Source organism: Giraffa tippelskirchi, chromosome 2 (assembly GCF_054371585.1).
Source record: "Giraffa tippelskirchi isolate mGirTip1 chromosome 2, T2T-mGirTip1v1.2.pri, whole genome shotgun sequence".
Classification (NCBI taxonomy): Eukaryota; Metazoa; Chordata; class Mammalia; order Artiodactyla; family Giraffidae; genus Giraffa; species Giraffa tippelskirchi.
The window spans coordinates 51,243,157-51,268,250 of NC_137276.1; the positions used below are offsets into that span (position 1 = coordinate 51,243,157).

Genomic DNA, 25,094 nt, shown 5'->3' on the forward strand with positions numbered 1-25,094 from the left:
CCTATCAGCTCTGGAGCCCTCACAACCAGCAAAAAACAGTCTGTGCCATGCTTTTACTTTCATAGGAAGGTGGTCTATGAGCTGTCTTGGCTCCTCGGGAAAAGGGATCCCAGATGTCCTGAGACCACAGCTACCCCACAGTGGTCAGGATTCTGAAGAACTCCAATGAACAAAAGCCTAAGGAGTCTCTGCTATTGGGGGAAGAAGAGGAGTCTCCAGGGACACTGATGGCCCAAAGGGAGGATGCTGGCCTGGAAGATGCTAACCTTGGGGGCGGGTGTGCCTTTGAAAACAGCATGGATCCCTGCCCATCGCTGATACCTTAGTCACTGTTTCATCAGTCATCACTAAGTTACCAGGATGTGCAGAACCCCATGCTGGGCACAAAGGCCCAGAAATGAAGCAGCTGTTGTCATTGCCCATAGAAGCTCTCTGGCAGGTGTATAGTCTGCTGTTGGTACCTGGAGGGCACTGAGAGTAAACGTCGCCTTCAGAGCATGTGGCAGATACCCTGATAATGATAAAGGATAAAGACTGACCCTGAGGCGGGAGAGAAGGGGAGGGAAGTGGGAGTGTGGGGAATGTTCTCTTGTCTTCATATGATGTCAAGTTTGCTGTTGAAAACTCCCAGGTAGAGCCTCTACCAGGGAACAGGAGCCTTAGTCTGTCTCCCTGTTGACCCTACACAAGGCTATCGATTACCCTTTAAAAACTGAGGAGGCTGAGGCTCAAGGAGGTAGAACCTGTTACCCACAGATCCTCAGGCCTTGGGCATTTAGGTTGACACCCCAGTGCAGATGTTTGTCTTCCTAGTGTTCCTGAGCAGGGTTCCCGCCTGTCTGCAAGGCTGAGCTAGCTCTCCATGCCCCTTCCAGCTGTGTTTGTGTCTTTAATATCCTAGATCATCAAGAAGCCATCACCAGCCCAGAAACCAGAAATGGTAAGTGATGTGTTTGGTCCTAATGTTGTCAGCACACCTGAAGCACACACCGCTCTCCACAGAGAGGCCCCCTGATGTGTATGGGGATATGTCCTCCCCATCTCCAACTCCTACCTACCTGGCCAGAGAGAACAAGCAGAAAGAATAGGGTGACAGAGGGAAGGGAGGGACCCCCTAGAGGATGTGAGACTCACAAAATGTCATCCAGACAATGCCGTTACCCAACGCTCAATATGGCCTGATCCAGGGTCTTTAGTACTAAATCAGCATGTGGGGTAGCCTATTTCAGGAATACCTATGATCCTTCCTCGAATCAATGGACTTTTTGTCATTCCCGAAGGACTGTTTGTAGGATGGTCCTTCCCAAGACTCAGGTGATCTTTTGGAAAAGGATCCTCAGGTTTCAGAGACCTGGACCCTTTCCCTGAGCTCTGATGTATTTTGGGCTCCATTTCCTTGTTCTTCATCCCTGGCTCATGTCAGGGTTAGGGTCTTGGTGGGGCTGGGATTTGGGGACTAGGGGGCTGAGGAGGGCGAAGGGAGTCTTACCTGGCATCAAGCTGTGAGGGAAGGGCAGCCAAGGTGAGCACAGAGACCAAGCGTCAGGTGAGGAGGCTGTGGCAGACCAGATGGGGATCCAAACCAGGCCCCATAAGTAGTAGTTAGAGCAGGGACTCATGTCCCAAAACAGAGGGACCTGGGTCTGATGTCTAGTGGCAAACAGGGTCTCTGTCAGGGCTGGCATAGCACTGGCTGCAGTGGGGCCTGGGGAGTCTGGATCTGCCAGAGATAGATGAATGCAGCTCTGTCACCTGCTAATGCTGCATTCCTGACAGCCTCCATCACATGGCACAGCCTCACACCCAGCTTCTACAAGGGGAGCCTTCAGGAACCAAGGGGACAGGATAGAGTTTATTGATATTCTGAGATATCTTTAAACCAAAAGCAGTTGGTATGTTTTCACATGGAGGCCACTCTCTTACTGTGCCAGGTACTGTTCATTTGTCCCTGATTCTCCAGCAAACATTTGCTGAGTGGCCAGTATTTGACAGTGCCCAGGGAAAGAAACAACCTGTGTCTGCACCCAGGAGCTCCAGACAAGGACTCAATTATTTTCTCTTTCTAGAAGCCATGCTCCAAGCAGGGATATACCACAGTGTTTATCCCTTGCTGTGAGTGCCAAGAAGACAAGATAAGACAGATGGAGGTGAGAAGTACCCTTAGGAAATGAAGGAAAACACCCTCCAAACTGGGAAGTAGGAGGAAGTGGGAGCCAGTTCCTGTAGCAGAGCCCTGGACTTCAAAATCCTGGATGGGTGGAGATGAGTTTATGGGCACCATATTTTGACCAGGGTCTTCCCCCTGAAATGGGCTCAGTATTCTGGATGTTGATGGCTGGCTCACAACCAAACAATCCCTAGTTCTCACAAAGATTATCATCAACTTTAGCAATGGCCTGTGTTTCACTGACCAGTGATTGGATGAGTGAAAATAAACTAAACTACAAGAACCTCATATAGGTCAGTAACAAATATTTCTGAGCCCAGATCTCACCACCATTAAACAGCCCGGAAGTACCCACAGTTCCTGTCTGCTATGTGAGGCGGGGAGAAGCTCACTGCATTGTCCTTGGGGCACCTGAGATGGGGTGATAAGGGCCACCTGAAGGAAGGAAACTGAGGACACTTCCCTCTTCCCAGTGACTGAGATTTCAACTGGCAGGAGACTGAGAGATGACAGGGACTAAGGAGGGCTGCAGGTGGCAGATGTGAGAAAGAAAAGAACCACCATCTCTGGGTTCAGCGTTGCCCTCCTCCTCCTGGTCCTGCCTCTGTCCCTGTGGGATCCATTGCTTCCTCCTGGAAGCTTCAAATGGCAGTAGGAAGGCCAGCCCCACGTCGCCCCTGACAGTCACCTTGGGGGCCCAGGAAAGCCAGAGCTCACCTTCCAAGAGGGAGGAAGTCACCTACCAGGGACTTATTCCCACTCAGAGGACTGGCCCCACATCCTACCCTGACCAGGTCCGCTTTCTGACCTGTGCTTTGTTTTCCTCATCTTTCCCTTCCCCCCCCCGCCCAAGTATCAGGACCCTTCCCCCTGAGCAGAGAGTGGGTCTCTTCCCTACCTTCTCCCTTTCTGCCCCCAAATGCAGGCCCTCTTCCCCCTCCTTCAATCTCCTGCCTGAACTCTGTGCCCACCCCATGTTTCTCCTTGAGGACCTCTCCTTGGCTACTGCATACCTCCTCCAACCTTTGATGTTTGCTTGCTTGTTTGATTTTTTTCAAAAGCAGCCCCAACCTCTCCTCCTACACCAAAAGCACTGATTTGTTCCAAAATCCAATACAGTCTGGGACCCAACAGATACAAAGGTTTTCCTGCCCCCTGCCCCAGGTGAAGCCTGAAGTGCTGTCTCAGCCAGTGTGTGGGGACACAGCCCTGGGGACTTGTGGGAGATGGAGGTGATGCTGCTCATCTGGAGGCAGCGTCTGCCTGTAGCTCCCTCACAACCACATCTGCTTTTCAGGGAAAACTGGATGTTTTTTATAACTTTCTTCAGCGCTGGAGCCTGGTGCCAATGATGCAGTGTCCAACCAGTGACATGGTAAGCAAGACACAGGGATGCTCTCTGTGGGCTGGGATCTTGGTTTTGCCCTTGACAGTTGCCCCCTGGGACTGTGAGTCAGAGAACCCTGTCCCAGCATCTGCCAAGAGGAACACCCAAGAAGTGGAGACCTGGAGGTCATGAGCCTCCAGACGATTCTCCACATGGCACCCAGGCATTTCCCCTTCATCTTTATCAAGGATGTCAGCTCCTTTCTTCTCCAGAGCAATGCCCAGAACTCCCAGTCCTGAGTGAAAAGGTCTTGAGAGGTGTATTTGCCTCCCATCCACCCCCCCACCACTACCCACCCACGCCTATGGGACTGTTAACTGCACCCCACCCATGAGATCTTCCTGAACTGGTCATTCAAGTGCCAGCAATGGTGGGACATGGTGACACCCCCTCCCCAATGTTGTGTGGCCATCACTGACTGCATTTAGCAGGTAGCAAAGACGACCTCCTGTGTCATTGCCTGTGACAATGGGGAGAAGCCAAATTGTTCCAGGTGTCATCCTTAGAATGTAGCAATAATGCTGGGTAATTCCACTGTGTTCTTTCTGTGGGTCAGTTGCTCAACTAAAAACTTTACGTGTTTTCATTGCTTTAATCCTCCCAATAACTGTACAGGTAGATACTACTATTATCCCAGCTATACTGACCCACAGAGAGGCTGAGTGACTGACTGAGGTCACAAACGCTGGGAGGAACATGGTTAGATTTGGATTCTGAGCCTGGCTCTACCCTTCTCACTGCTCTGGCCCTCATTTGGGGTCAGCATCATGATCTCATGGTGCTTACCCACAAGCCACCCGAGGTGGCCCTACTCGGCTCCCTGGGGCCCAAGGAGAGCAATGGTTTGCCTGGAAATCATTTGCCTGGCCGTTCCAAACTCAGACCCTTTCTACAGACCAGACCAGGGGCCTGGAGGACATTGTGGACCCCGAGTCTTTAATGAGGGCTGCATTGGCCCCCTTCCCTGAATCAAACATTGGCTCTTGGTGACTGGGCACTTGGGTGTTTGAAAGCTGTAGACAGGCCAGAAAGCCTCTGGACACTGCTATTGACACATCTGAGGCACTGCTCACACCCAGTAGAGAAAGAGGTGCCAGAGGTGCCAGAGTTCCTATGGCTCTCAGTCCCAGGTTTGCTTGCCTGGAAGCCCCATTCTCTGCCTGAGTCTCCTGAAGCCTCTCCCCAGAACCACAGCCTCATTATGGTCACGAGAGCCCCCAGGCCAGCATTATGCCTTGAACAGTAGAGACAACCACCCAGAGATGCTCAGTCAGGAGCAAGAAGGACAAAACAAGACAGAGACAAGAGGGTAGGCAATGGGAAGATGCCAGAAGTAGCCTTCCTGCCCAGGGAACAGGTCTCTGAATGGTCACAGACCCAGGGCTGCTCTTTGAAGCTCATGTTGGGATGGCAGAGTGATGGATTAGGAGCCCTTATATCCACCCAGGGCTCTGTTAGGCCCCTGCAACACCAGCTCTCAAGTCTGCCCATTAGTCTCTCTGGGTTCACAGTGAACTGTGTGCTTGCTGGAGGCAAAATGGAGGCCTGAGAGGGTCAGGGAAGTTGCTAAGGTCACCCAGAGAGTAAGTGGCAGCAGCCAGAGCTGGCTGAAATCAACCCTTCTCATCCTGAGAGGGCCTGGGAGCCCATGACTGTGCCTGATGGATGTGACCCCTCCCATTCCTCTGCCCCCCTCCCATTTGACCTTATCCCTCCCAATCATAGTCCTGGGGCTCCCATTGTTATAGGATATATTTGGATACCTCCAGTATTCCAGTGGATGTAGGAGTCCTGATTTCTTTCTTGAAGCCTTTGGTGCTCTGGTCCCAGGCCTTAAAGTGAAAGGCCTGTGTGTCTCCAGGAGGAGACACACAGCCAGATCATGTGGACACAGTACCCAGGAGTATCTTCGTGACCTTCCATGCACTATGGCATCAGTCATTTACTGTTAGCTTCTGTGAAATGACAGTGTCTCTCTACTCTACCACCTTCTAATCTCCATAGAAATTTTTCTAATAGTGGGCCCTTTCAGAATATACAACTTCCTGAGGTTCCAGTAGAGAATCCTTTTCCTGACTCTTCAGCTTCTGGAGCTATGATCCTTGGTTCCTGGCCCTCCTCCTTCTACAAGACAGTATGGTGGCATGTAAATCTCTCTCTGCTTCCATAGTCACATTGTTTTCTAGGGCACATCTCCCTCTGCTTCTCTGTCATGGGACCCTTTCGTCACATGTAGGGCCCCCCCTGCCAGATAACCTAGGATTGTTTCCCCATCTCAAGAATCTTAACTACAACTGCAAAAGCCCTTTTGCAATATAACCTACAACATCCATCGGTGCAAAGGATGAGAACCTGGATATATTCAGGGCCATTATTCAGGCAACCATAGCAAACCACTGGACTAGAAGCTTACTTGAGAGCAGGGACTATTTTATTGGGCACCTTGCATCCTTTGCTGCATATAATGAACCGAGTGATACGAAGGCATGAAGGTGTGAGTGTACGTAGCATGGATCACACCAAGAAAGGTCCACACTCAGGAGTTGTGGCTCAAAGTGTACTCTTAAGTTCTGGCTGCTTTGGTTGCCAGTGAGATTTTGAGGGTAAGGGAGGTCTGTGGTCCTGGAGGACCCTCCCACTAGAAGTGACCTGGGTATCTGGGAAAGACCAAGGTGTCCTTCCTTTTCTCCATTATGCTGTCTCATAGAATGTGGAGACATTTCTCTCTCTGTCTGCATCTCTTGGAGTTGAGTGCCCAGTTGTTGCCAGCTGCCAGAGTGCTGAGGGCACTCTGTTTGGCAATCTGGGCTCTTCAGCTGGGAGTCTCCCACTGGGCAGGAGCTGGACACAAGGAGGAAATGACAGTAAAGCCAGGGGCAGTTGCTTGCTACAGACAGATTACACTGGCCTAAAAGATCTGTTTCAATGTTTACCCAAACCTAGAGGCCCCTGTGTTTCCACAGCCCATCACCCATCTGAGGGTTCCCCTACCTGCCCTTGCTCTGTGGGCCCAGAGGCCAACCTGAGGGTTGTGGTGAGGATTCATCCCTTTGGCATACACTCACCAAGAGAACCTGGACCTTATTGGGGCTACAGTGGCAATCAGCCCTTGTCCTTACAGCACAGGCTCCCAGTCCAGAAGGAAGCAGACAAGTTCAACACCAGAACAAAGGGAGGTGAGAGTCAGAACAGCAATGCCTTAACAGAGTCTAGAAACAGGAGTGCAGACCCGGAGGCTAGCACCTAGGGAGAGGAAGGGCATCAAGAAAATCTGCCCTGGAGATCCTGATGGGTCCTGAGTCTGCTCCCCTTAAGCCAAGGAAACCACAGCCTTCTGCACCTAATTCAAGTGGCTTCTCAGTGACCTCACCTCTCCTCTTCTCTTTTCTCTACAGGGAAGGTGCATCAACTTCACCTTAGTGAATCCCCACTGTGCGCAAATGCTCTGCAGGTCAAACATCTGCCCTCAACCCAGCCAGGAGTGCTCCCGCCTCAATATCAACTGCTCAGATCATCAATATCTCCCACCCATATGCCCTCAGCCACCCTCCAGGATGCTACCACTGATCCCTCCCACTGCCCGGAAGCTCTGCAGAAGTAATATGTCACTCCCGCCTCCATAACCCAACATCTAAGCACCAAAACCCAACATTGTTAAGAGCCCACTGTGTACTGTAGTAGACATATATATTGCATTTTGGTTTACAGTCAAAAGGAGTTGGAATTTGTTGCTGATCAGTAAGACAGTTTATTTGGTGAGCAACTTCTCATACTACTCCACTGTATGAAAAGTATCTATCTATATTGGTCCTGCAGGACAAAGCACCCTGGTGTCCTACGAATGTAGACATGATGAGCCCAATTCCCCACAGTCAGTTCTTCATCTGTTACCAAGGGCTAGAATGTATGCAGTTTTAGTCAAATTCTGCTCTTTGAAAATAGCCCAAAATATCTTTGAAGTATGAATACAATCCTGCCTCCACCACTCACTGGCTGCTACTTAATCTTTTGGCCAATTACATAATCTCCCTGTGCTTTGAATTCTTCATTGAAAAGATGGAGATAACGGTATCTCTTCTACAGGATGCCATGAGGATGACAATAACTGCTGCAATGTATTCAGCACAAGGCCAAGTCCCTGGTAAAGATTCAAGTGCTCAGTAGTTAATGTCATCCCTTTGTGCCCTGAGAGACAAGAGGATGATGAATTCAGAGATGTAAGAAGTGTCTTGTGAAGTCAGGAGAGTCAGAGATAGAGGACTACCTGACTGGTCTTTTTAGCTGTGGATAACAGGGTATGGGATTGACATACACAATCATTCTCTAAGGAGGCTGCTGACCATACATGGGTTCGCATTCCAGGTCCATCACTCACATAGCCTCCCAAATATGCCATCAGAAAATGTCTTGGCACCTACTAACTCCTGAAGAAATGCTAGTTCCCTTCCTATACCCTTAATATTTCTCATAAAGGAAACCCTTGGTTCCCACCTTCCCAGTCTTTCAAATCTACTCCTCTGCTGGTATAGCCAGACCTCACAATCTTTCAGATTCATTTTCCTATAAACTTTGAATACCTAACCAAGTTATCCTTTGACACTAATGTGCTTCAGGACTATTCATAGGCAAGAGTCGATTGCGAAGATCCCAGAACACAAGGTGAGACTAAAGCATCAGCCTGAACCACAGAGTCTGAGCAGGAAAGAGGAGATAGCTTACTCAAATGTGCACACATCCATAGAGCAAATCAGGGATCATGGAGATCAGGAAAACATGACATGACACAACGGAATGAATAAAGCTCTGATAACTGACCCTAAAGAAATGGAGATCTATGAACTGTCTAATAATCCCACAACTAACATCATACTCAATGGTGAAAAGCTGAAAGCATTTCCTCTAAGATCAGCAACAAGACAAAGATGCCCATTCTAACCACTTTTATTCATCATATTATTGGAAATCCTAGCCACAGCAGTCAGATAAGAAAAATAAAAGGAATTCAAGTTGGAAAGGAAGAAAAACTGTCAACTGTTTGCAGATGACTCTATACTATACACAGAAATCCTAAAGATGCCACCAAACACTACTAGAGTCCATCATCAATGAATTCAGTAAAGTTGCAGGATACAAAAATACAGAATGTTGCATTTCTATGTACTAACAGCAAACTACAAGAGAAATTAAGGAAATAATCCCATTATAATTGCATAAAAAGGAATAAAATACCTAGAAATGCACTTGCCTATGGAGGTAAAAGACCTGTACTCAGAAAAGTATGAGACACTGATGAAAGAAACTGAAGGTAATACAAATATATAGAAAGATGCATTGCGTTCATGAATTGGAGGAATTGCATGCATGTGTGCTAAGTCGCTTCAGTCATATCCAACTCTCTGCAACCCTATGGACCCCAGGTAGCTTGCCAGACTCCTCTGTCCATTGGATTCTCTAGGCAAGAATACTGGAGTGAGTTGCCATGCCCTCCTCCAGAGAATCTTCCAGACCCAGGGATCGAACTGGCATCTCTCACATCTCTTGCATTGTCAAGCAGGTTCTTTATACTAGCACCATCTGGGAAGCCCATTAGGGAATTAATCCTATGAAAATTACCATACTGCCCAAGGAAATCTACAGACTCAGTGCAATAGTTATCAAATACAAATAGCATTTTTCAAAGAATGAGGAAAAGTAATTAAAAAATTTTTGGAAACATAAAAGGCCCCCCCACTAGCCAAAACAACCTTGAGAAAGAAGAATAGAGTTGAAAGGGTCATGTTCTCTGACTTTGGACTATACTACAAAGCTATACTAGAACTTGATAGCATTTTGCTAAGTGAAATAAAAGTCAAACAGAAAAAGATATTGTGTGATCTTACTTGTATGTGGATCTTAAAAATATAAAACCTCACAAAAAGAGATTATATTTGTGGTTACTGGAAGTGAGGAGTTGGTAAGGGAGGAATTGAAAGAAGTTGTTCAAAAGGTGCAAACTTTCAGTTATAAGATAAATAGTACTTGGGATGTAATTTATAACATGATAACCACAGTTAACATTGCTATATGGTATATTTGAAATTTGTTAAGACAATAGACCCTAAGAATTATTTTCACAGGAAGAAATATTCTTTCTTTTTCTATTTTTTCTATCTGGATGAGATGATGCATGTTAACTAACCTTACTATAGTAAGCATTTCAAAATATATGTAAGTCAAACTACAATGCTGCATATTTTAATTGTTTACAATGTATACGTTAATTATACCTCAATAAGACTAGGGGGGAAAAAGAATCTCAACTAATAAATATAAAATGATTAATAAAATTAGAAGTCACCATTTTACCTGCTGTTTAGCACAAGGAACTCTACTCAATACTCTATAATACTCTATATGGGAAAAAAATCTAAAAAAATGAGTGGATATATATACATGTATAGCTGGTTCACTTTGTTGTGAACCTGAAACTAACACAACATTTTAAATCAACTATACTCCAATAAAAAAATTTTAAAAAGAAGTCACCATTTTGCTACCCTTAATGAAATAAATATTTATCATCAGGAGACACTTAAGCCATTACCCGGAATGTTATTGGGGGATTTAACCATGAATTAAAACATTGTTGAGAGAAATTTAATTGTGGGAACAGATTGGAAAACTTTATCCCATTGACCAATCTCAGTATCAGTAAAAATACAACTATCAAGTATCATGTGTCTCCTGATGTGATGCAAAAAGAATAAAACCAATAACAGTTAACCTGAATCTCACCAAGCTTCACACTCTAACCACTAGCTTATAGGAAATTTATGATAGAATAAAAAGTTATTATTAGGCTATAATGAAACAACCAAATTTAAAATATGGGAAATTGTACAAAAATGACTCTGTTTTTTAACATAAATGGGATGAAATAAAAGGAGATCAAACTAAAAAAAAAAAAAACTAGGTGACTATAGCAGTAAATAAGTAAATTTCTTCAGGATAGCAATAGTTTAAAAACTCTATATTAAAAATGCCATTCCAATAGCATCAAAAATACAGTATACATCAGGAAGGCACTTGACAAAAAAGTTTAAGATATTCATAAGGAGATTTATAGGGAAGGTACTAAAAACAGCCCAAATAAATGAAGACATTGTCTTCTTCACTGATGGTAGTCCAGACCACAGATTCAAATTCCTCAAAGTATTTGCAGTTATTGTAATAAAAAATTAGAGGGTTTGGGGGAGAAGGAAGGCATGTTCTACTTTGAAAATTTACTTGAAAGAGTGAATGGTTTTGTTACCCAAACAAGTCTCCATGCCTCACACACAGTGAAACCAAACAATACTGTAATGCCAGAGTTTAGAGCAAAGAAATGTTTATTGCAAGGAGATAGGTGACTCATGCCTTAAAAACCTCAAACTCCTCAAAAGCTTTCAGCAAAAATCCTTTGATAGAAAAGGTGAGAATGCAAGGTTTCTTTAATATCCACAAATCAATCAATGTAATGCACCACATTAACAAATTGAAAGATAAAAACCATATGATTATCTCAATAGATGCAGAAAAAGCCTTTGACAAAATTCAACATGCATTTGATAAAAACCCTACAGAAAGCAGGAATAGAAGGAACATACCTCAACATAATAAAAGCTATATATGGCAAACCCACAGCAAACATTATCCTCAATGGTGAAAAATTGGAAGCATTTCCCCTAATGTCAGGAGCAAGGCAAGGGTGCCCACTCTCACCACTACTACTCAACATAGTTTTGGAAGTTTTGGCCAGAGCAATCAGAGCACAAAAAGAAATAAAAGGAATCCAGATCGGAAAAGAAGAAGTAAAACTCGCACTGTCTGCAGATGACATGATTCTCTACATAGAAAAACCCTAAAGATTCTACCAGAAAATTACTAGAGCTAATCAATGAATATAGTAAAGTTGCAGGATATAAAATTAACACACAGAAATCCCTTGCATTCCTATACACTAACAATGAGAAAACAGAAAGAGAAATTAAGGAAACAATACCATTCACCATTGCAATGAAAAGAATAAAATACTTAGGAATATATCTACCTAAAGAAACAAAAGACTTATATATAGAAAACTATAAAACACTGATGAAAGAAATCAAAGAGGACACAAACAGATGGAGAAATACACCGTGTTCAGGATTGGAAGAATTAATATAGTGAAAATGAGTATACTACCCAAAGCAATCTATAGATTCAATGCAATCCCTATCAAGCTACCAACAGTATTTTTCACAGAACTAGAACAAATAATTTCACAATTTGTATGGAAATATAAAAAACCTCAAATAGCCAAAGCAATCCTGAGAAAGAAGAATGGAACTGGTGGAATCAACCTGCCTGACTTCAGGCTCTACTACAAAGCCACAGTCATCAAGACAGTATGGTACTGGAACAAGGACAGAAATATAGATCAAAGGAACAAAATAGAAAGCCCAGAGATAAATCCACGCACCTATGGACACCTTATCTTCGACAAAGGAGGCAAGAATATACAGTGTAGAAAACACAATCTCTTTAACAAGTGGTGCTGGGAAAACTGGTCAACCACTTGTAAAAGAATGAAACTAGAACACTTTCTAACACCATACACAAAAATAAACTCAAAATGGATTAAAGATCTAAACGTAAGACCAGAAACTATAAAACTCCTAGAGGAAAACATAAGCAAAACACTCTCTGACATAAACCACAGCAGGATCCTCTATGACCCACCTCCCAGAATATTGGAAATAAAAGCAAAAATAAACAAATGGGACCTAATTAAAATTAAAAGCTTTTACACAACAAAGGAAACTATAAGTAAGGTGAAAAGACAGCCTTCAGAATGGGAGAAAATAATAGCAAACAAAGCAACAGACGAACAATTAATCTCAAAAATATACAAGCAACTCCTGTAGCTCAATTCCAGAAAAATGAACGACCCAATCAAAAAGTGGGCCAAAGAACTAAACAAACACTTCTCTAAAGAAGACATTCAGATGGCTAACAAACACATGAAAAGATGCTCAACATCACTCATTATCAGAGAAATGCAAATCAAAACCACAATGAGGTACCATTTCACACCAGTCGGAATGGCTGCTGTCCAAAAGACTACAAACAATAAATGCTGGAGAGGGTGTGGAGAAAAGGGAACCCTCTTACACTATTGGTGGGAATGCAAACTAGTACAGCCACTATGGAGAACAGTGTGGAGATTCCTTAAAAAACTGGGAATAGAACTGCCATATGACCCAGCAATCCCACTGCTGGGCATACACACTGAGGAAACCAGAATTGAAAGAGACACGTATACCCCAATGTTCATCGCAGCACTGTTTACAATAGCCAGGATATGGAAGCAACCTAGATGTCCATCAGCAGATGAATGTAGAAGGAAGCTGTGGTACATATACACAATGGAATATTACTCAGCCATTAAAAAGAATACATTTGAATCAGTTCTATTGAGATGGATGAAACTGGAGCCTGTTATACAGAGTGAAGTAAGCCAGAAAGAAAAACACCAGTACAGTATACTAATGCATATATATGGAATTTGAAAGATGGTAATGATAACCCTATATGCGAGACAGAATAAGAGACACAGATGCATAGAATAGTCTTATGGACTCTGAGGGAGAAGGTGAGGGTGGGACATTCTGAGAGAATAGCATTGCAACATGTATATTATCATATGTGAAACAGAACACCATTCCAGGTTCAATGCATGAGACAAATGCTCAGGGCTGGGGCAATGGGATGACCCAGAGGGATGGGATGGGGAGGGAGGAGGGAGGGGGGTTCAGGATGGGGAACACATGTAAACCCATGGCTGATTCATGTCAATGTATGGCAAAAACCACTACAATATTGTAAAGTAATTAGCCCCCAACTAAAATCAATAAATTAAACAAAAAAAAGAAAAGAAAAGGTGAGGCAGGAGTATGGTTAGTTGTTGCAAACTTCTTGGTGTCAGATCTTTTGTTCCTAAGGTCAGGTCACAGTCAGGTCACAATGTGACTGTAAGCCTCACCAAAATAAATGTCGTTCTCCATTCTGACAATAAAGGGAGGGGGAGGCATTTAATTCTGCCTCCTTACTTCCTTTTAACTTTTAACACTTAAGGAATCCCATAAGCAAAGTGACATCATTACCCCTCATTTTACTTGTTAAAGGTCTCAAGGCTCAATTTTCATCCTCTGAGGTCCAAGCTCTGGCTAAGAGGAGGGTGTCTGCCTGGGCTAGTTACCTTGCCCAGGATATTCCTCTAGAACCCAGTCTGGATCCTCCCACCAGTGTCCAGGTCTGGCTGAAGAAGCAGATCTCAGCTAGTGATGCCCTCAGAGCCAAGTCTCTAGACCCTAATCAGCTGTCATCATTGAGGGAGCCAGGAACCCAAGACCTATCTAGCCCTCAGGCTCATCAGGCCACCCAAAATGGGGGACTGTGACCCATGGATACTGTTGCCATCACTACTAGGTCATGGAGGTGGGATGCAAGAGGGATCGGCCACTGCTTCAAAGCCTGGGTCTGGTCAGTGGGCGGCCGTAATGAGGTCTCAGGAACTCTGCAGCACACAGCTCTCAGCCTATTGCCAGGACCCCAGCTTACCTACTGGCCTGAGACTGGAGGGCCTGGAGGACCCCGAGAAGAGGGCCACAATCCACTTCTCACTGAACACTCTGTCTTAAAGGCCTTTGGGCAGCTGACTAAGGGTCTCATTCTAACCATCTTATACTAACTGTCACACGCTAATGGCTGTGAACCCAACCCCACCCCATTACAGTTTTTGCATGTTTTTCCATGGAGCAGAGACAAGCCACCCTCACTCAGCCCTTTCTGAATTTCTGGTCTACAGAAGTGTGAGCATAACAAAATAGTTTTTGTTTTGTCATTCAGCTTGTGGTGGTTTTTATACAAAATGGATAACTGGCATGTCCTTCATTTACAAGGGACTTTGACATCCTTGCAAGACTTTATTTCCTTTCTATACCTTTCTATCTACTGGGTCACATGAATGACCACTGTAACACGCTACACTCCCAGTTCCTAGATGGCATCCTGACAGTGATGTCCTTATCTAAGCCACCTCTGCTCTGCCCTCTTTCAGCTGATAAAAAAGGCAGGATAGCTCCAAGATTTTAACGGCTCCAAGAGAGGATTTGGGATGAGGGACAAATGGAGGCCTCATCTTACTGCCCCTTCAAAGATCCCCTGACTCCCCCCAGGATTGTCCACAGGCAGGACACTTAGCAGAGCCACAGGTCACAAAGTCACCATGCCAACCTTCCTGTCCCTCATAAGGGTCATCACAGGGAATTCTGCCCCCTGGGGCGGGGGAAGGGCCATTCTCCAAAGCCAGCCATCTTCACCTCTTAGCCCTCAGGGCAGATTCCAGACAAGGCTCACACAGCACTTTTGTGAAAGGGCTGAAGGGGCCAAAGGCCCTGGGAACGCACAGAGGCGGTGGAGGCCGCCGTCTGAGGTGGCCTTGAGTGGCTAGCATCCAGTGAGGCCGCAGGGGCAGCCGGAATAGATGGAGAGCCGGGGGCTTGGCATGGCAGGGCCCACGCTCTTCCTGCTACTGGTGTTGCCACCTCCGCTGCTGAGCTTGGGGAGCTTCCAGCACAGTGGTTCAGGCTGGAAAGACCTCCATCACCTCAGTTTGGACTGGAGGAAGCTCTATCGCCGCCTCATCCGGAACTCGGAAAGCTTCCAGCACCTCCAGGGCCCCAGCATCTGGCCCCAGAAGAGCCGCTGGTCAAGAGAAGACAAGAATTCCTGCCAGAGCTCATTTGACCTCTACTTCATCTTGGACATGTGAGTGGCCCTCCTGCCCCTGCGAGTGCCATTGGGTGGTGCTGTCTCTGATGTCAATATAGGCAGGACTAGGCTTAAATGGATGCCAGGTTCTCTGAGGGGAGAGGGGAGAGTAGCCTTGATCAGACCCAAGCAACAAACCTCTGTGGCCTCCTTGTCCTGAATCAGAAGGAATGCCCTAGGCCTTTGTTTCCTGGAAAAGAAAAAGTCCACCATAGGTTTCTGGATGGCTCTCAGCTTGGCCTGGATCTATGACCTGCATGCTCCTTGAACAGCTGGAGGGACAATGATTGCTAAGAGCTGTCTTCTCAGCATGTGGAAGATCACTTAGGGTTTGGGGTTGTGTTTGTGTTTTTGTTTTGTTTTTAACCAAATAACCTCTATTTTACTGGGCCCCAGAGAGATTGCTGTGTCATAGGCATTCTCATAGTGTCAGTGCTTACAAATTGCTTTGCTTTGCTGATTCTAAATGTTTTGCTTCTTTCTTTGACAATTTAGAGACCCACGTTACAGTTTGTGTGCACTTTTTGAACAATTTGGTCTGTCTGCATATGTCCTTGGGAAACCTGGGCCTCTCATTAAGTACCTTCTGACCCTCAAGGAAGGAAATCAAAGGGTGGGTCCTCAGACTGGAGAGATTGCCTTAGTTCCATTTTCAACTCCTCTGTGGGGCTGAGGATAAATTTTATTTATTTAATATTAACAATGGTATGACTCCCAGTACCACGGAAGCACTTTATGGTCCTTAAAATCTTTTACTGTACATCTGTCATCCTCAAAACAATCCTGGAATATAAAGCAGGGAAAGTATTTACATATTCAGTCTTGTGGAAAGTGGTGCAAGCTCCCAGAGGTTGCGTGAAGTAGCCCAGGGGCTGGTGCGGGTGACAGGACTCAGACTTCCTGTGTTGCCCTAATTCCAGCATCCCAGGTGTACTTCCTCTGATTCTTCTTATTCTCCATGGAGATGATGATTGAGGGGATGTGTGCCCCAGCTCACCAGCTTCTAAGCAAAGGCAGCAGAAGTGGGAAGAGAAGTTTCCTCCTCACAATCCAGTGGAGGCACTACTAAGACACACTTGGGCATGTCTCATCTGATTGCCCAGCGTGGTAGTGATTCCCCTTTGGGGCTCTGGTGTTGGAGATGGTTGGACATTGTAGGGGGATGACAGCCTCTTTGGGTCAATCTTTCCAGAGAGTGGCAGTGAGTCCAAAGGGTCCTCTCAGCTGCCATTCTGTTGCAGTGCCCCTGACCACAACCCTGCTCTCTGCAGTCAAGCCCAGCGTGGGCACAACACAGCCACAAGATGGATGGGGAAGGGCTCTGGACACAGGTGGGTCACATGAAGTAATAATAATTGGGCACTTATTAGGTTCCAAGATGTGCTGAACACTGAAACACCCAACAGCTTGTGGGGCGATGTTCTATTTCTCTATCTTAAGGTTATGAAACTGAGTTTGAGAGTACTAAATGGTTTACTCAATGTCAATCAAAGTTAGTTTGCTGCAAAGCATGAAGCAGTGGAGGGATGTTCCCCTTTCTTCTCTTCCAAGGAAGGTGTAAGGTAGGGGGACTAAAAAAAGCACCAGAGAAATGGCTGCTTAAACCAGGTTGTCCCCACTTTCCACCCCTCTCACCTGCCCCCTCCCCTACCTTTTGCCTCCTTTAGCTTCTTTTTTTTTTTTTTTATAAATTTATTTGTTTTAGTTGGGGGCTAATTACTTTACAATATTGTAATAGTTTTTGCCATACATTGACATGAATCAGCCATGGGTTTACATGTGTTCCCCTATCTGGACCCCCCACCCACCTCCCTCCCCATCCCATCCCTCTGGGTCATCCCATTGCCCCGGCCCTGAGCCCTTGTCTCATGCATCGAACATGGAATGGTGTTCTGTTTCACATATGATAATATACATGTTGCAATGCTATTCTCCCAGAACGTCCCACCCTCACCTTCTCCCTCAGAGTCCATAAAATTGTTCTATGCATCTGTGTCTCTTATTCTGTCTCGCATATAGGGTTATCGTTACCATCTTTCAAATTCCATATATATGCATTAGTATACTGTATTGGTGTTTTTCTTTCTGGCTTACTTCACTCTGTATAATGGGCTCCAGTTTCATCCATCTCAGTAGAACCGATTCATATGTATTTTTTTTAATGGCTGAGTAATATTCCATTGTGTATATGTACCACAGCTTCCTTATCCATTCGTCTGCTGATGGACATCTAGGTTGCTTCCATGTCCTGGCTATTGTAAACATTGCTGCGATGAACATTGGGGTACACGCGTCTCTTTCAATTCTGGTTTCCTCGGTGTATATGCCCAGCAGTGGGATTGCTGGGTCATATGGCAGTTCTATTCCCAGTTTTTTAAGGAATCTCCACACTGTTCTCCATAGTGGCTGTACTAGTTTGCATTCCCACCAACAGTGTAAGAGGGTTCCCTTTTCTCCACACCCTCTCCAGCATTTATTGCTTGTAGACTTTTGGATAGCAGCCATTCTGACTGGTGTGAAATTAAAATGGATTAAAGATCTAAACGTAAGACCGGAAACTATAAAACTCCTAGAGGAAAACATAGGCAAAACACTCTCCGACATAAATCACAGCAGGATCCTCCATGACCCACCTCCCAGAATATTGGAAATAAAAGCAAAAATAAACAAATGGGACCTAATTAAAATTAAAAGCTTTTGCACAACAAAGGAAACTATAAGCAAGGTGAAAAGACAGCCTTCAGAATGAGAGAAAATAATAGCAAACGAAGCAACAGACAAACAATTAATCTCAAAAATATACAAGCAACTTCTGCAGCTGAATTCCAGAAAAATAAACGATCCAATCAAAAAATGGGCCAAAGAACTAAACAGACATTTCTCCAAAGAAGAAATACAGATGGCTAACAAACACATGAAAAGATGCTCAACATCACTCATTATTAGAGAAATGCAAATCAAAACCACAATGAGGTATCATTTCACTCCTTTAGCTTCTTAAATGCTGGAGGCAGCACAGGTCCCTCTGACCAGAGCTGGTGTAGCTACATAATTCAATGTGAAGGGTACGGGTCTTCCCAAGAGGCTGGGAAGGCAGGAGAGAAAGGGGAGCAACTTGAGTTCCCTCTACCCACACTCAGGCTCCAGTATTGAAGCTGCTCCTCAGACCCTCCCCCTTACCGTCAGTCATGACACTTGCCTTTAAGGCTGGCCAGGACTAAATTCTACTGGATTTTTCAAATGAGAAGGGGATGTGGGGGTGTCCAAGAAAAGGCCCTTAGTACCCACTTCTCAGCGCCAGGCCATCAGGGAGGAGTAGGCTTACAGCTTGGCCATGGAGGCCTGGCCAGGCTTTTCTGAAAGCACAGCATACTCCTTCAGCCCCAGGGAAAGAACACCACTCCCTGGAAATTGTGCTCATTCATTCTAGCTGAAGAAAACAAGCTTGACAAGATTTTCCCAGAGTATGATGACGGGCTTCCTCCTGTGGCTGCTTCCTGCTAACTCTTGGGGACAGGGGAATAATGACCACTGAGGAGGTAGCCCCAGCATTGCAGTCAGGCAGACTCCACTCATCAGTCATGCAGCTTGGGCAAGTCACCTCCTCTCTCTGCCTCAGCATCCCCATCTGTACAATGGGATCTTCATACCTACCTCACCAAGTTGTGATGAGGATGAATGGGAGTTTATATGGTTTTCCTAGCATGTGTCAGATGAAGTCATAGTTGATGAGCATAAAATAAACTGCCAGGGAAGGCAGAGTCACACACCCTGGGAACTCTCCAGCACTGCAGGGGCCCCTGATCCAGCCCGGTCTCCTGGCTCATCCTCTCCCATGTGCCATCTGTAAGGAAGTGGGGTGCAGGTCAGACACCTCCTCAGACACTGCCCAGGTTCTCTGGATCTTTCATCCCTTGGTGAGCAGTCTTATTCATTCCCTCTTTCCCTTGTTCATCCACTCACTGAAATGATTGCTGGAAAACTTCAGTATCCCAGTCACTGTTTTGGGCAGTGGGGATAAGGCAGAAAACAAAACTTGAAAAGTCCTTGTCCTCCTAGAGCTTTCATTTTAGGAGGCAAAAAATAAATCAAAGAGAAAATAGGGTATTAGATGGGGTTAAACACCAAAGGGAAAATTAGGACAGGAGGATGAGAAATGCTGAGGGAGAGGCTGTTCTAGAAGGGTGCTCAGGACAAGCTATATATGGTTTATGTGCTTTGGTCAGCAGAGGACGTTGAAACCTGTACCTATAAACAGTAACTCCCATTCATCTCTCCCAACCGTGGTAACCTTTATCCTACTTTCTGTATCTGTGAATTTACCTAATCTAGGTACCTCATACAAGTGGAATCATACACTAGTTGGCCTTATGTGTCTGGCTTATTTTACTTAGCAAAATGCTTTTCAAAGTTCAACCATGTTGCAGCATATATCAAATTTTCATTCTTTTTATGGCTGAATAATATTCCATTTAATGTATATACCACATTTCCTTTACCCTTTTATCTGTTGATAAGCACTTGGATTGTTTCCACTTTGGAGCTATTGTGAACAGTGCTGCAAACATTTGTGTACATGTATCCATTTGAGTCCGTGCTTTCACTTCTTTTGGGCATATAACTAGGAGTGGAATTACTGGATCACTCTGTGCTTTTAATTCTGTGTTTAACTATGTTAACTATGCTATACTATTTCCCACAGTGGCTGCACTATTTTATATTCACACAAGCAGTGTACAAGAGTTTCAGTTTCTCTACATTTTCTCTGAGACATTACTTTCCAAGTTTTTTTGTTTGTTTGTTTTATTTTGTTTTGGTTTTGATAATAGCCATTGCTGTGGTTTTGGATTACATTTCCCTAGTGTTTAGTGATGTTGAGCATCTTTTTATGTGCTTAATGTCTGTTTGTATATCTTCTTTGTAGAAATGCATATTTAAGTCCATTGCCCATGTTTTAATTGGGTTGTTTGGTTTTGGTTGTTGAATTGTAGGAGTTCTTATGCATTCTGGATATCAGTTTCTCATCAGATATATGATTTGCAATTGTTCTTTCATTCTGTAGATTATCTTTTCATTTTTTATGGTATCTTTTGCACAAAAGTTTTTACTTTTAATGAAGTTTATCTGCTTTTTTTTCTTTTGTTGTCTGTGTTTTTGGTGTCATATCTAAAAACCATTACAAAATCCAATATCATGAAGCTTTTCCTCTATGTTTTCTTATAAGTTTATTAGTTTAAGCTTTTACTTTTAGGTCTCTGATCCATTTTGAATTAACTTTTGTATATACCATGTAGGTGTAAGGTAAGAATCTAACTGCATTCTTTTGCATGTAGACATTCTGTTTTCCTAGCATCATTTGTTGAAAATACTGTCATTTCTCACTTTGGATGGCCTTGGTACCCTTGTAAAAAAATCAATTAAACAGATATAAGAGGGTTTATTTCTGGGCTCTCCATTTTATTCCATTTTCCTATATGTCTGTCCTTATGCCAGAGTCATACTGTTTTGATTATTATAGTTTTGTAATAAATTTTGAAACCAGCAAATGTGAATCTACCAAGTTTGTTCTTATTCAAGGTTTTGCTTATAGCTATTTGAGTTTCCTGAGATCCCATATGAACTTTGGGGTGGAATGCTCAATTTCTACCAAAAAAAAAAATGCTGTTGAGACTTTGATAGCTACTGCATTGAATTTGTAAATACCCTTAGCTAGCATTGCCAATTTAACAATATTAAGGCTATCAATCCATGAATATGTAATGTTTACTGATGAAAAGTCAATTAACAACTAGGCAAAGAAGAAAAAGTAGAGAATTTTATTTAAGCCAAACAGAAGATTATAACTTAAGAGACAGAGTCTCAGAATTTCTGAGAACTGTTCCACTTGCCAGGAGCTAGAGATGCACTTTTATATATTTTTGAGACAAAGAATCATATACCACACTGACAGGTTAACATTATTCATAAAGTTCATCAGAGACTTTTAGCCAGGTATGCATATAAAGAATAAGCTTTTAGGTCAATGATCCCTGTCAGGATGAGAAAAAAATGATCTTAAAACTTACAATACTGGCATCAGAAGAAAGGGACCATTATCCTCAAAGGTTGGTTATAGCCTCCTATCTTGAGGGGATATGGTTAGTGCACAATGCATATTTGGGAGCAATCCATCACAAATGGGAGTATGTAATGCAGGTTTTAGCTTTGACTTAGCTTGATTCTCTTACCATAGAAAAAATTATGATTTTCTTTACCATGTTTTTCCAATAATTTACATATTTACAGAATTTCAGCAACATATTCTACTTTTCATTGTGCTGCTCTTTTGTCTCATCGATTAAATTAATTAAGGGATTTATTCTGTTTGATAATGTAAATGGAGCAGTTTTCTTAATTTTCTTCTTAGAATGTTCATTATTAGTATTGTTATTCAGTGGCCAACTCTTTGCAACCACATGGACTGCAGCACGCCAGGCTTCTCTGTCCATCACCAACTCCTGGAGCTTGCTCAAACTCACGTCCATCGAGTCAGTGATGCCATCCAACCATCTCATCCTCTATCAACCCCTTCTCCTCCTGCCTTCAATCTTTCCCATCAACAAGATTTTTTCTAGTGAGTCGGTTCTTCACATCAGGTGGCCAAATTATTGGAGTTTCAGCTTCAGCTTCAGTCCTTCCAATGAATATTCAGGATTGATTTCCGTTAGGATTGGTTTGATCTCCTTGTTGTCCAAGGGACTCTCAAGAGTCTTCTCCAGCACCACAGTTCAAAAGCATCAATTCCTTGGTGCTCAGCTTTCTTTATGGCCCAACTCTCACATCCATACATGACTACTGGAAAAACCATAGCTTTGACTACTACAGTCCTTTGTGGGCAAAGTAATGTCTCTGCTTTTTAATATGCTGTCTAGGTTGGTCATAATTTTTCTTCCAAGAAGCAAGCATCTTTTAATTTCATGGTGGCAGTCACCATCTGCAGTGATTTTGGAGCCCAAGAATATAAAGTCTGTCACTGTTTCCATTGTTTGCCCATCTACTTGCCATGAAGTGATGGGACCAGATGTCATGATCTTAGTTTTTGAATGTTAAGTTTTAAGCCAGCTCTTTCACTCTCCTCTTTCACCTTCATCAAGGGGCTCTTTAGTTCCTCTTCACTTTCTGCCATAAGGGTGATGTTATTTGCATATCTGAGGTTATTGATATCTTTCCTGGCAATCTTGATTCCAGATTGTGCTTCATTCAGCCTGGCATTTCTCATGATGTTCTCTGCATAGAAGTTAAATAGGCAGGGTGACAATATTTAGCCTTGACATACTCCTTTTCATTTTTAAAACAGTTTCTATAAACTATATTGGAGAAGGAAATGGCAACCCACTCCAGTATTCTTGCCTGGAGAATCCCAGGGATGGGGGAGCCTGGTGGGCTGCCGTCTATGGGGTCATACAGAGTCAGACACGACTGAAGTGACTTAGCAGCAGCAGCAGCAGCTATATACTATAATTTCTAACATACATTGTTCAGTTCAGCTCAGTCACTCAGTCGTGTGCAACTTTTTGCAACCCCATGGACTGCAGCACCCCAGGCCTCCCTGTGCATCACCAACTCCTGGAGTTTACTCAAACTTGTGTCCATTGCGTTGGTAAAGCCATCCAAATATCTCATCCTCTGTCGTCCCCTTCTGCTCCTGCCATCAATCTTTCCCAGCATCAGGGTCTTTTCCAATGATTTAGTTCTTCACATCAGGTGGCCAAAGTATTGGAATTTAAGCTTCAACATCAGTCCTTCCAATGAATATACAGGACTGATTTCCTTTAGGATGGACTGGTTGGATCTCCTTGCAGTCCAAGGGACTCTCAAGAGTCTTCTCCAACACCACAGTTCAAAATCATCAATTCTTTGGCACTCAGCTTTCTTTATCGTCCAACTCTCACATCCATACATGACTACTGGAAAAACCATAACTTTGACTAAACCGATCTTTGTTGGCAAAGTAATGTCTCTACTTTTTAATATGCTGTCTAGATTGGTCATAACTTTTCTTCCAAGGAGCAATCGTCTTTTAATTTCATGGCTGCAGTCATCATCTGTAGTGATTTTGGAGCCCAAAAGCAATAAAGTCTGTCACTGTTTCCACTGTTTCCCCATCTATTTGCCGTGAACTGATGGGACTAGATGCCGTGATTTTAGTTTTCTGAATGTTGAGCTTTAAGCCAACTTTTTCACTCTCCTCTTTCACTTTCATCAAGAGGCTCTTTAATTCCTCTTCACGTTCTGCCATAAGGGTGGTGTCATCTGCATATCTGAGATTATTGATATTTCTCCCAGCAATCTTGATTTCAGCTTGTGCTTCCTCCAGCCCAGCTTTTCTCATGATGTACTCTGCATATAAGTTAAATAGGCAGGGTGACAATATACAGCGTTGACGTACTCTTTTCCTATTTGGAACCAGTCTGTTGTTCCATGTCCAGTTCTAACTGCTGCTTCCTGAGCTGCATACAGATTTCTCAGGAGGCAGGACAGGAGGTCTGGTATTCCCATCTATTGAAGAATTTTCCACAGTTTGTTGTCATCCACACAGTCAAAGGCATTGGCATAGTCAGTAAAGCAGAAATAGATGTTTTTCTGGAACTCTCTTGCTTTTTCGATGATCCAGCAGATGTTGGAAATTTGATCTCTGGTTCCTCTGCTTTTCCTAAATCCAGCTTGAGCATCTGGAAGTTCATGGCTCATGTACTGTTGAAGCCTGGATTGGAGAATTTTGAGCATTACTTTGCTAGAGTCTGACATGAATGCAATTGTGTGGTAGTTTGAGCATTCTTTGGCATTTCCTTTCTTTGGGATTAGAATGAAAACTAACCTTTTCCAGTCCTGTGCCCACTGCTGAGTTTTCCAAATTTGCTGGCATATTGAGTGCAGCACTTTCACAGCATCATCTTTTAGGACTTGAAATTGCTCAGCTGGAATTCCATCAATTTCACTAGCTTTGTTAGTAGTGATGCTTCCTAGGGCCCACTCGACTTCGCACTCCAGGATGTCTGACTCTAGGTGAGTGATCATACATGCCATCATGGTTATCTGGGTCATGAAGATCTTTTTTGTATAGTTCTTCTGTGTATTCTTGCCACCTCTTCTTAATATCTTCTGCTTCTGTTAGGTCTATACCACTTCTGTCCTTTATTGTGCCCATCTTTGCATGAAATGTTCCTTTGGTATCTCTAATTTTCTTGAAGAGATCTCTAGTCTTTCCCATTTTATTGTTTTCCTCTATCTCTTTGCATTGATCACTGAGGAAGGCTTTCTTATCTCTCCTTGCTATTCTCTGGAACTCTGCATTCAGATTGGTATATCTTTCCTTTTCTCCTTTGCCTTTCGCTTCCATTCTTTTTACAGCTATTTGGAGCTCTTTTCACACCTATCTGGAGAAATCACTCCAGAAAGAATGAAGAGACGAAGCCAAAGCAAAACAACATCCAGTTGTGGATGTGACTGGTGATAGAAGTAAAGTCCAATGCTGTAAAGAGCAATATTGCGTAGGAACTTTGAATGTTAGGTCCATGAATCGAGGCAAATTGGAAGTAGTCAAGCAGGAGATGGCAAGAGTAAACATTGACATTTTAGGAATCAGTGAACTAAAATGGACTGGAATGGGTGAATTTAACTCAGAATGCCATTATATCTATTACTGTGGGCAAGAATCCCTTAGAAGAA

General features: G+C 43.7%; 2 protein-coding genes across 7 annotated transcripts in view; both read left to right on the top strand.

The window, feature by feature from the left end:
* The window catches only part of LOC145539701 (uncharacterized), a 48,773-nt gene extending 41,505 nt beyond the window's left edge, over positions 1–7,268 (top strand). For 4 of the 5 annotated variants that reach the window (XM_081573701.1, XM_081573702.1, XM_081573700.1 and 1 more), the window contains 4 exons: positions 902–940; positions 2,067–2,147; positions 3,465–3,542; positions 6,950–7,268. In XM_081573701.1, the coding sequence (XP_081429827.1) occupies positions 902–940; positions 2,067–2,147; positions 3,465–3,542; positions 6,950–7,177 (426 nt within the window). In that variant the 3' untranslated portion in view covers positions 7,178–7,268. Of the gene's footprint in view, positions 1–65; positions 941–2,066; positions 2,148–3,464; positions 3,543–6,949 lie in introns of all 5 variants that reach the window. The other variant, XR_014077915.1, reaches the window with a different exon arrangement.
* A 7,625-nt stretch (positions 7,269–14,893) lies between these two features.
* LOC145539702 (anthrax toxin receptor-like) overlaps positions 14,894–25,094 on the top strand; it is a 42,986-nt gene continuing 32,785 nt past the window's right edge. The window contains exon 1 of one of the 2 annotated variants that reach the window (XM_081573703.1): positions 14,894–15,383. In XM_081573703.1, the coding sequence (XP_081429829.1) occupies positions 15,100–15,383 (284 nt within the window). In that variant the 5' untranslated portion in view covers positions 14,894–15,099. Of the gene's footprint in view, positions 15,384–19,149; positions 19,304–25,094 lie in introns of those variants that run through there. The other variant, XM_081573704.1, reaches the window with a different exon arrangement.